This window comes from Erpetoichthys calabaricus, chromosome 10 (genome assembly GCF_900747795.2).
Source record: "Erpetoichthys calabaricus chromosome 10, fErpCal1.3, whole genome shotgun sequence".
Lineage (NCBI taxonomy): Eukaryota > Metazoa > Chordata > Cladistia > Polypteriformes > Polypteridae > Erpetoichthys > Erpetoichthys calabaricus.
In genome coordinates, this window is record NC_041403.2 from 105,440,900 (window position 1) to 105,456,705 (window position 15,806).

The window sequence follows — 15,806 nt, forward strand, 5'->3', positions numbered from 1 at the left end:
GCAGTAAGAAGTTTCAATGGATTGAAAATGATACTTAGAATGTTAGTTTAAAATGAAAAAAATGTCTTTATTCTTCCATAATATATTTCTGGGATGCCATTATGGGTATGAGCATTCCAGACTATTACAAAAGTAATAATCTAGAGTGGACAAATAGCATTCCACATCCATAGTTTTGTGTCAGAGATGAAAGTATCATTAGAATACTTGTTAGTAAAGAATGTCTTCAAAAGATGATTATGATATTACATAGCTATGTAAACACGCGTAGTTTAATCTGTGTCTACATGCACTGCCATTGACTCTACTGGTATTAATTTTTTATATTTTCTGCACTGCTTTCATTTGTTAAAACCATGATTAACCTTTAAGAATAATTAAATGTTTTGTCTTTGTTTATAGGGTACACTTATGAATAAAACTAAACATTTCTAAAGAAAGAAATGCATTATATTCTATTGCCAATATGTTACTTACATCAAGTAAATGTTGAGCATGTCACTGCAGAGTTTGCAGGCTCTTGTATCCACATGGCTTTCCAACCACATACCTAAAACATACATGTTACGTTAACTGGTGACTCAATGTTAGCACAGTCTATGAAAATGTGTGTCTAATGACAGACTAGTGCCCTGTGCAAGTTTGGTTTCTGCATTGTTACTGCTGACATAAGCCCTGATACGCTGCAGCCCAGTGTTGGAATATGCACAAAATTGAGTTACCGAATAAATGAAGTAATCAAATAATCTGGAATGTTTCTTCTTTCAGGTAGAACCTGCTGCCCATTCATTTGTCTCTTCTGAGCCTGAAGATTGTGACACGCTTCAGGAGAATCTGGAAGACAGAAAGTATCCAGGAGAAGTTACAACCTCCAGCTTTAAAATTAAATTCCAAGCAAAGGACAGCAAAAAAGAACTTCTGTTGTAAGCATTCAAAATAACTGTTCCATGTTATGAGAGTAAAATGCATAAATTAACAAAGAGTCTGTGATATGCAAAAAATAAATGTGATCTTACTGTGTCATTTGCAAACCGGCTTTGCTACACTAGCCCCCTGCATAATCACTTCTTTGTCACATCTTATAATGCTAAATGTGACAGAAGTCATTTCTAGATGTTTTCCTTGAATTCTTCCAATGTTAGCTAATCTTATAAAAAGAGTTAACGTGTTGCTTCTTAATAATAATAATACATTTTATTTATATAGCGCCTTTCCCATGCTCAAGGCACTTAGTGGAAATTCTGGGTTATGATTTGGAAAAACATTCTGGTATCTGCTAAATCATTAGTGTTCAAACAGCCACAATAGAAATTTTTTATAATTTTCATATATTGATTCATTAATTGTTAATTGCTATATTTATGGTAAATCTTTACCACAACTAGAAAAGTGTATGTATTACCAAAAGTAGTAAATATCTTACTTGTAAGATGTTCTTGTGACACATGATTATTAGATTAAAAATCCTACTTTACCCCAGCCAAATGTCTTGAAATTGTTTCCCAAGTAAATGTGGAAATGTTGCATTTGTTGATTTAAGTGGTTCACATATCAAGGATCTGTTTTACTTGATGCAAAGTGAACTTTTGTAGTCAACCTCTGTTGTTAACTGTTCACTTCAGAGACTTCTTGCAGAAAAATAAGTTATGGGGATATGCCTTCACCAAATGTAAATTAATGACTATCAGAACAGTTGCAATAATAAAGTTTGGAAAGCCAAACTTAAAAATGAATATTTTTTCCAAAAAAATTACCATTAAAACCTGAATCATTAGATTTAATTTCATTTAAATTTTTAAACAATTCATGTTTGAAAAATGCAAAAGATGTAAATAGACAAATATTTTGAAAATATTATGCCTTTTAAACAGATGCCCAACCCCTGGCTGTGATGGCAGTGGACATATCACAGGAAATTATGCATCACATCGCAGGTATTTTTATTTATTATTTTAATCTCATAACTGAAATCTTAAGTTAAGAATATTTTCACTCTTTTGTTATTTTGCTGTACTGTATGGCATTAAAGGAAAAAGGAATTTTATATTTGCAGGTTGTTGCAAAAATAAAGTACAAACAGGTGAAAAAACAGTAAAATATGAGCAAACTGACTGTACCTGCCACATAGGAACAAAAAAAGTCATAATTGGGAGATGGGAGCCTAAAGGTCTGCACCACTTACTTACAGATCTAGGGACTCGATTTAGAATCCCAGCACATTCTCCGTATATTTTCATATTAGTTTCACCCAAAAATATGGGCGTCAAAGTTACTTTCATTTGTTCCAGAATAAGTGAGTGTGGTTTCATGTGTGAGTGTGTCCTGTGATGGACTGGGATGCCATCCAGGGCTGGCTCTTGCTTTGCACCCATTAATGCTGGGAAGGACCACAGCCACCTGCTTTAATCTTTAATGGAATAAGCAGGTATTAAAGATGAATGGAGGGATGGGCACAGACCTATATTCCATGTAAATACATACTAATGTACGCATATTTTTAAATGAACTTTTCAGGTTTATAGTGGAGTTGAAAGCAAAAAGTAATCTGTATTAGAGCAGATGTGTTTTCTTGCACATTTCTTATAAATTGTTGCCTTAGTCATTTTGTGATGGAAGTATCCAAAATTTAAAAAAAAATAAATGCCTTAATAAATAATGAGTATAAACCTGAAAAGTATATGTTTGTGTAGTTTCCTGCTGCAACAGCAACACTGGTTTTCTTAGTGCAACATCAAACAGCAAATTCACAAAACCAGTATTAGCATGCTATCCTGCTTTCTGTTGCCCATTCTCTCCTTCTCTCTTGCTTTTCTATGACCTTCTCCCCTCCCAAACTGCTTGCTGGAAAACCACCAGAGACTCTGCTTACTTGCTGCCTTCCTTGTCTCTTACTGAAGTCCTTTCTCTTTCTCTTCCAGCTTGTCTGGTTGTCCTCTTGCTGACAAGAGTCTCAGATCCCTCATGGCTGCCCATTCTGCCGAGCTCAAGTATGTGTGTGCTGAACTGTTCTATACTTTACTTCAGCCTTTGGAATGTTAACCCCCTTTTGCTCCCGAAATCATGCATAAAGTAATGTTCTTCAAGCACTTGAATGGAAAGGGTATGAATGGCACACAGCTATAACAATGAACACATTTTTTAAAGATTTAATTTGAAAGGCAGAAAATCGTCTTATTAAAAATGACACTGAAAGTAAAGGAAAAACTCAATCCAAATGCAGTTAAATTATCAATGGTAGCTTCTTGGAAGGAAGGTGCCCGTAAGTTGGTGTAAGAAGTTATCCAAGACAAAAAAAAAAAGACTTTTAAATATGATCATTAATAAGTTGATCACCCTCAAGTCACTCCTTAAAAAGTCAAAATACATGTCAGAAAACATGCAATATGTATTTATTTTTTAATATCTGTATTACTATTACATAACTCCCATAGATAAGATTGAGACCAAAGCAGTCATTAAACAGATCATACACGCAATGGCATCCATGACTGGTACAGTTTCTAAATATATTAGGCATCTTTCTCAGTGGCACACGTAAAAATGCTTATTAGTATTCCTCTTTTATATTATATTTTTGTTGAAATAGCCAGTGTTTTAGTCATTTTCAAATTTCTCAAACTTTTCTGCCTGAAATACTGCATCATAATTTAATGTAATTATTAAGATATTAGTAGTAAAATGTCTGCTCATTTCTCTTTTAAAGGGTTTTACTAAGTGAAGGTTAAATGAGTACATGCAAAATAAATAACATGTAAATTGTATATGCAATATATAATTCTAATAGTTATTCGGGAATTTTAATTTCCTTTTAGTACATGTATAAGATGAAACGTGATTAGCATTACCTTTTTAAGCGTACTTTATCAGACGTAAAAATGTCAGTAAAGCAATACCAAGCACAGTAATGGAATGCTTTATCAGTTGCTTAGTTTTTGCATATTTTTCTACAGGTGCCCCACCCCTGGTTGTGATGGGTCTGGTCATATCACAGGAAATTACGCATCACACAGAAGGTGGATATTACATATAAAAATAGTTGTTATCTTTTACCTGCAAATGTATATTTTATTATTTACTGTATTCAAGATGTTATAAAGCCCATTCAAATGGAGGTAACAAAATTTAACTTACAAAACTGATGTTCATTACTTCATTTTACTGTACACATTAATTATTGGCTGCAATATTACATTTCATTTACATTTCCTATATTGGATTTAGCATGGAATATATCACTACTTTGTCACTTGTCTTTTGAGTGACTTCTAAAAGCAATCCTGCAAAATTAAAATAAACAGTAGGGCAAGTTTTAGATTCACGTACATGCATGCAAAAAAGCCAGAGGACGTTTAGTTTTTATTTATTTTTATTTATTTTTTGTATTTATTTGGCAACATTTTTTCAATTGTTTTATCCCACTTCAAAACTATTTCCCTCTTTTTTCATAAGCCTATACTTTCTTTTTTCAGTCTGTCTGGGTGCCCTCGTGCCAAGAAAGGTGGAATAAAAACAACACCTACCAAGGATGACAAGGAGGACCCGGAGCTCTTAAAGTTCGTACTACAAAACAAATCAGTTTCAGCATTTTAGCGTTCTTGTTTTTTATAATCTATTAAAAATATATTTTTTATATATAATTATATATATATTTATATATTTTTTGATTTTTTTAATATATATTTAAGTATTTTGTATATTTAGAAAAAAATTAGAAAAAAAACCTATTGTGCAATACACTCAACGTAACAAATTTACATATTACAGCTTTAAATTTGACACATTAAATTCGAGTTTGGACATTGTTAACTAAATTTGAGTCTTAACCCATTTGTTCATCTATGAAAAAGAAAACAGCATAGAATGTATTCAAACTAAATTTTAACAAATGTTGAATTTCCATTTTTTGGCTCAACAAGACATTTTCCTTTGTATACAGATGTCCAGTTCCGGGATGTGATGGCTTAGGTCACATTAGCGGGAAGTATGCATCCCACCGAAGTGCCTCAGGCTGCCCATTGGCTGCACGGAAACAGAAAGAAGGGCTCCTTAATGGTTCACCATTTTCTTGGAAAACCCTTAAAGCTGATGGACCAACTTGTCCTACTCCTGGATGTGATGGCTCAGGTCATGCTAATGGCAGTTTCCTTACACACAGGAGGTAAGCCATACATACTGTATTCAAAATTATTGCAGTAAGTAATATGGAACTAACATTTTACAATAATATATTCTTTTTCGTGATCTCTAATTGTATTGTTTTCAATTATTTGCCTTTACGTTTACATTTAAAAAAATATGTTATTTGTTTTGTTATTTCTTCTAAGTTTGAGTATAACCTCTATAAATTAAAACTGACAGTTAATGCCCAGCTAATATAAACATATCTATGTATCCATCCAGTTCTGTCCTTTTTAACATAAAAGCAAACGGACAAAACTTGTTTCTGTGATGAAACCAACATAGAAATGTAGTAATGCCTTTCAGATGTTAAATCCCATATGTGATACATTTGACTAAAGAAAGGCCGTACATTACCATCAAAATATCACCAAACAAATGAAACATGTTGTAGTGTTAAAAAATCAAGATGAAGGTAATATAAATTAAGTAGACACAAAACATGTATTTGGAGAAGAATACAGCTGTTTATGTAAATGTTGCTAATGTTATTTTATGAATGTTAGCGAAACAATTCATTATAATGATGTTTTTGTTTTCAGTTTGTCAGGTTGCCCACGAGCCTCTTTCTCTATGAAGAAAGCAAAGTTTCCTGGGGATGATTATCTTACCACCAAATTCAGAGCAAGCGATGGTAAAGTAAAAGTCTTCACACTTTTGACCAAGCCAAAATATTTATGAGGACTATCATGTTAAGCATGAAAGCTGTACTGAGGGCTAAGTGCTAATATTAAACAGTTTTCCATGCTGTTCAGTAGTACTAGGGTGTTGTACCGTGTTAGCCATTATGAATGTAGAGAAACGTCAAGCAAAATGACACCTTTTATTGGCTAATTAAAAAGATTACATCTTGCCTGAAGAAGGGGCCTGAGTTGCCTCGAAAGCTTGCATATTGTAATCTTTTTAGTTAGCCAATAAAAGGTGTCATTTTGCTTGACTTTTCTCTCTATGCTGTTCAGTAAATTCAAGATACATATGTTTACAGTTTTTACAGTTTGTAATGTATAAAACATAACAGGAAGAAGAGAACACGTGCTACTACACTCATGACAGTGATTTCTAAAGTGTGATTAGTGCATAATATTTATAGAGTGTCTCACACATGTGCTTAGGAGACAGTTAAGGGCTCTGGTGCTTCTATTTCTTTCACCTGGACCTTGAGAGCCTGAATGTCAGTGGCCATTGCCTGTATAATCGCAGCCATGTCTTGTTGCTCTGTCATTTTGCAACCTCTTTGGAATCCTGCCCATTACGACACTGTAAGAACAAGAAATGTTGGCGTACCCATGGGCAAACTCCATATAATTGAATGTCAAAAATAAACAAAATGCAGTTCAGTAGTGTTAAAGTAACATCTTTTCAGATATGAGTATGATATTGAACTGAATCGAAGATGGCAGAGCATCTGGTAATGATGGTTTCCAGCAGGGTGAGGCGGGTCCAGACAGATGGACATGACAAGTCACATCAGTGGTGGAGAAGCTGTCAATCTTCCAGTCTACAGAGGGAGGTAACGAGATGGGGTTATCACACAATGCCAAACCCTGGAGTAGAGGAGAAATACCATCACCAGGGCACTTAAACTGTCCCCTAAATACACATGTGTGAAAAGTGGTATTGTAAGAAATGTATAAACTATGTGTAGGAGGCACTAAGTGAATAGAACATGGAATCTATTACTACATTCATCTAGCTAAACATTTTATCTTGTTAGATGACAAAATCAGTTTTACTGATCATATTTGTGAACATATGATAGACACAGCCTTGTTGTAGGTATGAAAAGACACAGCTATAATAGTTTAAATCAGTGAAGAACAGCTGATACAGTGGCTGGGAGTTAAGATTATGCCTGACTCATTCTTTTTATTTTTTTATTCCTTTTTTACCCTTAAACATGCAAAGATAATTATTCAGAAACTAATATGCTACCAGCTGTGATGACACAGCATCAGGAAATGAATCAGGATTACACACAGCCAACCTCAGATATTTCCTAGATATTGTAAGGTTACACACACAAGTCCCTTGGAGAAACGCATAATTTTAGAATATTGATGAATACAGTAATATTACAGTAAGCTTATAGTATATTGTATCTGTATTCTTACACATAATGCACTGAACCAACTTCACAAACCTGAACTGGATTCTTTAAAGAAGTAAACATCATAGATAGACAGACAGACAGACAGACAGACAGATAGACACTATGAGCACATACCAGAATGACTAAGCAGTCACAGTGAGACATTAAACTGGCGTTGGTATAAAGGAGCCCCAGTAGCATTTCCCGACACACTTCTGCTAAATAATTCATTGGCTGAATGTTCTCATTGTCAGGGTTTCAGACATCGTGTGCAGCATTTCCTTCTAGAAATGTATTACTTGCTCATAATGTGAGTGTTCAAATGATGCTCTCTAACTAATATATACATAGATGCCCCATTGCAGAGCCGGGATCTGTACTGATCAGAGTATAATTCACATTAAGCTTCACCACAGACTACCAAGAAAAAAAACAAAATTTGATTTTTTTATTAGTATCAGGTCATGATCATTCTCCCAGTTATGTATATTTCAGTCAACTCTTGATGCATTAGGGGAATCAACTGGTTTGTGGATGAACTTTGGTGAAAAAACAATTGTACAGTATAATGCATACTGAGCCTACCGTTGGCCACCATGTGACATGTCTACCATAAAGGTACAGTTACTGTGTTAATCTTCACTTGTAATGAAATCAAAGGTAATGTTTATTTCGCAGAAACAAAAAAAAATCAAAATATTAAATGCAAAAGGTATCTGTCATAATGATGCAACAGACGAAAGATTTCCTAAACCTTTTTAAATTAGAACAATGCAGTCCAGGTGGTGGCAATTTTATTTTAATTTCTGAAAAATGAAATTGCAACTTTCTGCAGTTGTCTGCTGTCTAGAGTCATGAGGAATACAAGTAGACAAGTAAAATGAAAGATCTTCCTATCTATCTACACTGTCTTTTCTCTGTTCACTTTTTATGGGGCACTAACTTTTCAGGCCTCCACGTAATTCTCTGCTGATTAGTGGAGGCCTCCTTAAGCTACTCACACTTTTTTATCCAAGCAGTCACAACAACAAAAATGTTATGAATACATGTGAGTCTCTGACAAGAAAGAAATTCAACAGCAATATCACTTGTGCTAAATTAACACATAGCGTATAGATGGAAACACTCATTCCATAGAAACTCAAAAGCTGAATCACTGGTGCTCAATTAATGCATAGTGTATAGAAAAAAGCACTCATTCCATATATACATTTTTAAAGGTTACATTAATATTATAAGAGTTTGTTTAAAACTGGTCATTTTGTTGTTAAAAGGGAGATAAATTTAAGGTGGCATAGAAGCAACTTCCAATAAAGTTATTTGTAGGACTAAATGATCAGCCTGTAATTTATGGAAGTGAAACTCCTCCCAGTTGGACTAACACCACACATACAGCGTTAGTAGAATGTGCAGCTAAGAATTTCACTGTATTCTGTACATGTGGCAAAGCTATTATTACTATTATTACATTCCACTTTTTCTCTGCCACCTTCTAGCATGTTTTAATGTAAGATGTTCCAATCAGCTTCACCTGATCATGGCCCTCCCTTTGAACACACTACTTCTCACTACTGTTGATTGGATGGTTTAAGTGAACTTCTGGGATCAGTTACTTGCAACTGTGGAGAAGCAGAGAGGAAGGTCAAACTTGACTGATGAGCCATATCAAAATGTGAACAAGTTTCTGTAGATGAAAAAGCTGAAAGTTATTTTTTTCACCCAACACACACCTACAGGCTGATCATTTTTTCTGTGCCTAAGTAAGCATATAAAACACAACAGTTATGTTTATTTTTTTTACTTTAGTTTAACTTTGTCGTTATTAATATTTTTATATTTGTGTTTGTAGTGCTTGACAATGATGAAGACATCAAACAATTAAACAAGGAGATCAGTGAACTTAATGAGTCTAATACTGAGATTGAAGCTGACATGGTTAATTTGCAAACACAGGTGAGATATATTGCTTACCCAACTTGAAAATTTGAGTTGGATTTTTATTATTACCTTTTATAGTACTGTATACCTTTTTTGACCTAAAATTGTACCATAACTGCTGTTACGATGTATGATTAATTATTTTATTGGGTATCACTGTTTGTTTTGAAAATATGTGATACTGTACTATATATGTGTTAAGAGTAAAGTGTAAGTCATTATATAGTTGCAAACGTGTCTAGATAGTATGAATGTAATAAAGTGTAAGAAAACTGTATTTGTAATACCTAAAACAAGTTTTTTAAAAGGTATTGAGAGCAGTACTTAATAAACCAGTTTTGAAAATAATCTTTAGGGTTGGTGTTGCTATAATGAGTTTAACTTAAAATATTTCAAAGCACATTTGCACTGGATTACTTTGTTACTGTGTGTGGCCTACAGTGTAATGTCTGCACCTGTATTTTACATACAAAAAATTCTACTGTAGTAGTTGCACAAAATTTTAAAAGGACCACTTAGAGAATAATTTTACAGTAGGTACATTTATTTTGGCACGATTACAGATAATAACCTAGGCAGGAAGGTAGTTTGGCATGAAATTAATTCATTTTCACAAATGCACATGACCGCAGTTTTTATCACTAATGTCAATCAATGATATATCTTTAAACTAGGATTAGTGGTGCTGAAAGATCTAAAAGGACTGACTAAAAGTAATCACTTGTATAGTAACAAGAAGTGAATTAATTCATAAAAATGTCCAGTTTTTAAAGTAAATCACTGCAATCATTTTTCAATAAAAATATTGTTTATATAGCAGCAAGTTAAGAGATAAACTATTGCTATGTTGTTACATACAGTGCTCTTCACAAATATTAGCAAGTCTTGGTAAATAAAGGCAGAACAGGCTGTGAAAAATGTCTTTATTGATTATGCTTCCGACTTTAATATTAATGAAGTGAAATAATTGAAAGGAAAAAGAAATTCTCGTCATAAAACAAATGTTTTTGTCAAATATACAGTATGTGTGCCACAATTATTGGCATCCCTTCATTTAAAACTTTGTGTAGCATCCCCTTTGACAACATAACAGCTTTGGGTCTTCTCTTATAAGGAGAAGGAGGCTGGAGAACACATGGTAAGGGATCTGCATGCAGAATCTCTCTATATTAGATCATAAGGTCCAAGCGTGTGGACTCTCCTCTTCAGCTAATCCCTGTATTTTCAATGGGGTTTAGGTCAGGATACTGGGATGGCTATGGCAAAAAATTGATTCTGATTCTTGTCACTGAACCATGTTAATGATTTTGACATGTTCTTTAGATCATTATCCAGATAGACGATCCAACTATAGCCCAATTTAAGCTTGCTGGCAGGAACAGTCATGCGCTAATTTAAGATCTGCTAATTCTTGGGAGTCCATGTACCATATATACTTCCTGGGCCTTTGTCAGAAAAACAGCCCCACAACATCAAAGATTCAACATCAAAATTTACAGTGGGGATGAGGAACTTTTCTGCATACCTATCATTCCCTCTGTGCCAAACCCACCTCTGGTGTTTGTTGCTAAAACGTCCCAGTAACATTTCACAAACTGTAGAACTTCTAGTTGTGTAGGTGGCATCTGATTGTAATTTTATAGACTTTCTGACCACAAGACCCAGGTAACATCTGCAGTTTTCTAGCTGTGATCCATGAAGATTCTGTGGCGAGTCAAGCCACCATCCTCCTTTAGTGTAAGTGGGGTCAGTATAGACATATGTCCTCTTCCATGCAGATTCTTAACACAACCAGATGCTTTAAAGTTACTAATTACTGCCCTGATGAAAAAGGCCATTTTTAACCACTTAGCTATTTTCTGATGTGTGCAGCGAAACAACATTTTCTTGCATACTCTGTTCTCCGTTCTTGCCCATTGTGTTAATTAAAGGTTATATGTTGTTGTTTTGAAAGAAAGATCAAGAGGATAGACAATAAAGATATTTTTCCGCAGCCCATTTTGCTTTTATTTACCAAGGGTGCCTATATTATCATTATTATTATTTATTTATAGAGCACTTTCAAAGCAATATGCACAAAGTGCTTTTCAACAAAAAAACAAAAAACAATTACAATATTTCATATAAAATTAGAAATATAACCAAAAAGGAAATACAATTAGCAAGCCATCATAATGAACAGATAAATAAATAAAACACATGATAAAAGGATATAAAAGTAAACTAACAAGAAAGAAGCGCTTATCTAAAATATGTTTTTAATCAAGATTTAAAAGTTGTTACAGAATTAATATCAAGGGTGAGGCCATTGAGAGTTTGGGGCCTATAACAAAGAAGGCTCTATCTAACCCCAATAATAGTGGAGGACACTACTGTATATGTACACACATATATATTTTTTCATGAGTATGTGAGAATTGAATTTCTGAAGGTATATTTAGTATTACATCATTCAGTAGTTTTTGTAATATATAATTCCTGAGACATTCTTGTCAGCTGAAATAGCAACTCTAAAGTGACCCAATTTGATTGTATTTATTGTTTTTTGTATGAGTAAATTTAACCTGTAATGGACTGGTGCTGTGGTCCATGATGGGCTCCTTCCTCCGCTCTGAAATGCTGGATTCAACAGTTAGATAATGTTTAGGTGAACACAGTGCTTGCAGTGGGCCAGTACTCACCAGTATGCAGTTCCTTCCAATTTGTAATTAGAGTGGCAGAAATGTTTCTTAGTTTGGCTGTATGCTATTCCCATGGTGCTCAAAGTTTCAGGGGTTCCCTCTCCCCCCTCTCAAACTCCACTTTGAACAAGTGCCACTATAGTGCCATAAACTGAGTATCACAAATAATTTGGTTCCACTTGAAGCACTGGATGAACCAAATATTGCAGCGTGGTATCATTTTACGCAGCAAACCTGAAACTTATCATTATAACTTATCATTATTGGCTTAATTAGAGGAAACAAGATTTTGTCAGATCCCTTTCTCCATTCTAGTAGGGTTTAGTGCCTGTTTCTAAAAAACAATCTTTATATTCTAAATATATATGTGGCTTTGGACTATGTTTGTTTGTGTTTATATACATAGTATATTCAAATGCAATTTTTATTTTTTGTGTTATTCTAATTAGATTTCATCCATGGAAAAAAATCTTAAGAATATTGAAGAGGAGAATAAAATTATAGAAGAGCAGAATGAGGCATTGTTTATGGAGCTGTCAGGATTAAGCCGTGCCCTCATTCGCAGCCTAGCTAACATTCGCCTTCCACACATGGTAAGAAATACTTTGGTTTCTTTAAGGTTAAATCTTATTATTTTGTTATTGATCTGGGGTTCATTTAAATCACACCATAAATATATGACTAACAGAGTACTCAAATCATTTAATTTATATTGTTGGAAAATGTTTTATTTGGAATTGAAGCAAGTAAGTCAAGCTGTCGAATCAGTTATTAACATTTCGAATGATGTCATGTTTTTTAAGGCAAAAGATTGTTGTCCTTTAAGTTGGTCTATAAACTGTACATTCTATGGTAATGTATAGACTTTATTATTTAATTCATGTCTGAATATCCTTCATTACACGTTTTTACAAAACATTGCTTAAGTCATCAACAACCAGGTGGTCATTTTAACAATAAGGAGAAGTTTTGAGTTGTGATGATGGTAGCAATCAAACTATACAAACCATCTACATTTACCAACTAAATTATCTTTTTAATCCCTAAAAAACAGAACTATTGTATGCACTAATAAACATTACTGATAAGCATCAGCCATGGCCAGTTCATACGGAGGTGATTCACAACCTCTGTAGCATTTGACTGTTGATATAATTGTTTTAGTTTGATGTTCTTTGAACAGACAAACACCATATCTGGGCATTTTAAATAATAAATATTAAAATGCCATAGTCAGTCAGTCAGTCATTATCCAACCCGCTATATTCTAACATAGGGTCACGGGGGTCCGCTGGAGCCAATCCCAGCCAGCACAGGGCACAAGGCAGGGACAAATCCCAGGCAGGGCGCCGGCCCACCGCAGGGCACACACACACGTGCACACACACACACACCAAGCACACACCAGGGACAATTTAGGATCGCCAATGCACCTAACCTGCATGTCTTTGGACTGTGGAAGGAAACTGGAGCAAAATGCCATAGTAAATGGGTAAATACACTAGAAATGAAATTCTCTGTCAGGTGCCAAGTGTAAAATATGTAAAATTGCTACATAGGTTATGTGAGATGTATTGGGTAATCTGCATGGCTTACACGAGGGGTGTCCAACTCCAATCCTGGAGGGCGACATTGGCTGCAGATTTTCATTCTAACCCTTCACTTAATTAGTGACTCGTTTTTGCTGCTAATGAACTTCTTTGCCTTCATTTCAATTGACTTGCTATTTAACACTCAGATCCCTTAATTGTTTCTTTTTCCTTTAATTAGCAGCCAAACAATAATGAGATATAAAACATGCCAACGCATGACTAGTTAACCTGTGTCCACCATGTAATATCTGAACATAAAGAAAGGTGAATTTCTTAGTAATGTTGATCTTATCAGGTCCACAAAACATTTTGAGAAAATCAACTGTTTAAGAAATGTCTGCTGTAGCAGAATGAGAGCACCAACAAGCCATGAAATGAAATGGCAGATTTAATTAACAACAAGAATTGGCTTCTAATTAAGAAATTGGTTGGAGTGAAATTGGTTGGAGTGAAATTGGTTGGAGCTTGAGGCCGCAACTTAGCTGGTCAATTGTTGGCTAATTTCACATGTCATTTTTGTCTGGCTGCCTTTTGAGGAATAAAGAATCAATTCAGAGGACTGAATCTTAAAAACACATGGCAATTAAAATGAAGGGGAAAGAAGTCAATTAACTGCAGAAATTGATCACTGATGAAGAAAATGGCAGAAAGGAAAACCTGTATCCCATCAGGATCAGATTTGGACACCCCTGACTCAGACATTGTAAATTACAAATTAATAGCATGTTTTAACAGCTAGTGTGAGATTCTGATTTCATTTTATATACTTCATGAATCCCCTAGGATACTTATAATTTTAGAAAAAAATGAACTAGAATATGTTCATCTAAGTGACAGCTGCATTACATGCAATGAGTTCACCTTTTTCATATTTAACCTGTGCATTTTTTAGCATCAAATATACTGTAGACCTGACATCTGAAAATTCACAATTTTGTTGTAACAAATAAAGAGTTTCTCAGGTTAAATGAATTACTTTAATGTTTTAGGTATATGTCATCAAATTAAAATAAGTGTTCTTGCTATTTGGTAATTCTAAATTTAAACTTTTTCATCAGGAGCCAATCACTGAGCAGAATTTTGATGCCTATGTGAACACGTTGACAGATATGTACACGAATAAGGAATGCTACCAGAACCCGGAGAATAAAGCCCTACTGGAGTCCATAAAACAGGCTGTGAAGGGTATTAAAGTTTAAAAGAAGGAAGAACTAATTTTTAAATAGAAAACGTAAAGGGCATTCAGGTTTATAATGGCAATGTACTTCTTCCCAGGGAGCATTCACACAAAACCAGGACCAAATACCTAACCCTTTGGCAGCTGGGTTTGTTTATACAAAGTGAATCAGAACCAAATTATGGTATTTTGTTTTCCCCCAGCACTTCATCGGAATACAAATGGAAAAGAAAGTGAGGGAGAAATGTTGTGACACATGGTCATAATATGTAGCAAAGGAATTGAAATACAAATTTTGCATACAGTCTGTGTGAATTCTAACCAAAGGCTACTAGCTATTTAAAAGAGTAAGTCACTAAAATGAGAAAATGATAAACTTTCGTCGGTCTTTTGATTTTCACATCTGCTTTGAGTTTTGAGGGACACCTAAATAGGAAAGCAGAAAAGAAGCAGCTGGATCTTTGTTGGATGTATGTTGCAATAGATTACGATTTCAGAGAAGGACATTTTGCACACCAGTGAAGAGTTGTACTCTTGTATGATACGCATGTGAATTAACTGGGCATTGCTGGGTAAGAAACGAGAAAAGCTTCTTAGACTTATCATGTTGCAGTTGAGAAAACACCCTTCACCTCAAACTGCTTCTGACAACGGTACAACATTCCCTGCCTCATCAGCTGAGTTTTATACGAGAAACAAAACCCTGTAAGAGCACCAAGGACACAAGTGATAATACTTTTGGTATTCTCCTTAAAGTAACAAATCTTATTATGTAAATACATTCATCTAGTTCTATTTATAGTATTTATGAAACTAGAAATTGCACTTCATTTCAATAAATAGTTTGTAGTTCATCTATTACTGTTATATACATTTATTTAATTTTGAATCTGAAAGTGTAAAATGTAATTTATTCCCAATATTTTAAGTTAACTTTGCTTATTTATTTAACCTTCGCTATTTATTATTTTTTGTAAAACAAAGTGCAACTCAACCAGTAAATGCTGTTAAATCACCATTTTAAAGTGAAAGTTTAAATCATCCTTTAAAAATATATATATATATATATAAATCACCAATAAGGAATTATTTTATATATTTTATTATTTATTTTCAAAATGGGATTTTTTTTTTACTTCTTTTTTTAAGTG

The 15,806-nt window shown here is 34.1% G+C and overlaps 1 protein-coding gene across 6 annotated transcripts in view; it reads left to right on the plus strand.

Annotated features, from left to right (window-relative positions):
* The window catches only part of LOC114659289 (myelin transcription factor 1-like), a 66,526-nt gene extending 50,728 nt beyond the window's left edge, over positions 1–15,798 (plus strand). For 3 of the 6 annotated variants that reach the window (XM_028811695.2, XM_051932854.1, XM_051932857.1), the window contains exons 14-23: positions 769–923; positions 1,872–1,934; positions 2,919–2,987; positions 3,951–4,013; positions 4,470–4,553; positions 4,937–5,158; positions 5,721–5,812; positions 9,117–9,220; positions 12,336–12,479; positions 14,537–15,798. In XM_028811695.2, coding sequence (XP_028667528.1) covers positions 769–923; positions 1,872–1,934; positions 2,919–2,987; positions 3,951–4,013; positions 4,470–4,553; positions 4,937–5,158; positions 5,721–5,812; positions 9,117–9,220; positions 12,336–12,479; positions 14,537–14,677 — 1,137 coding nt within the window. In that variant the 3' untranslated portion in view covers positions 14,678–15,798. The remainder of the gene's footprint in view (positions 1–768; positions 924–1,871; positions 1,935–2,918; positions 2,988–3,950; positions 4,014–4,469; positions 4,554–4,936; positions 5,159–5,720; positions 5,813–9,116; positions 9,221–12,335; positions 12,480–14,536) is intronic. The other 3 variants (XM_051932856.1, XM_051932855.1, XM_051932858.1) reach the window with 3 other exon arrangements.
* The last annotated feature ends 8 nt before the right edge of the window (positions 15,799–15,806 follow it).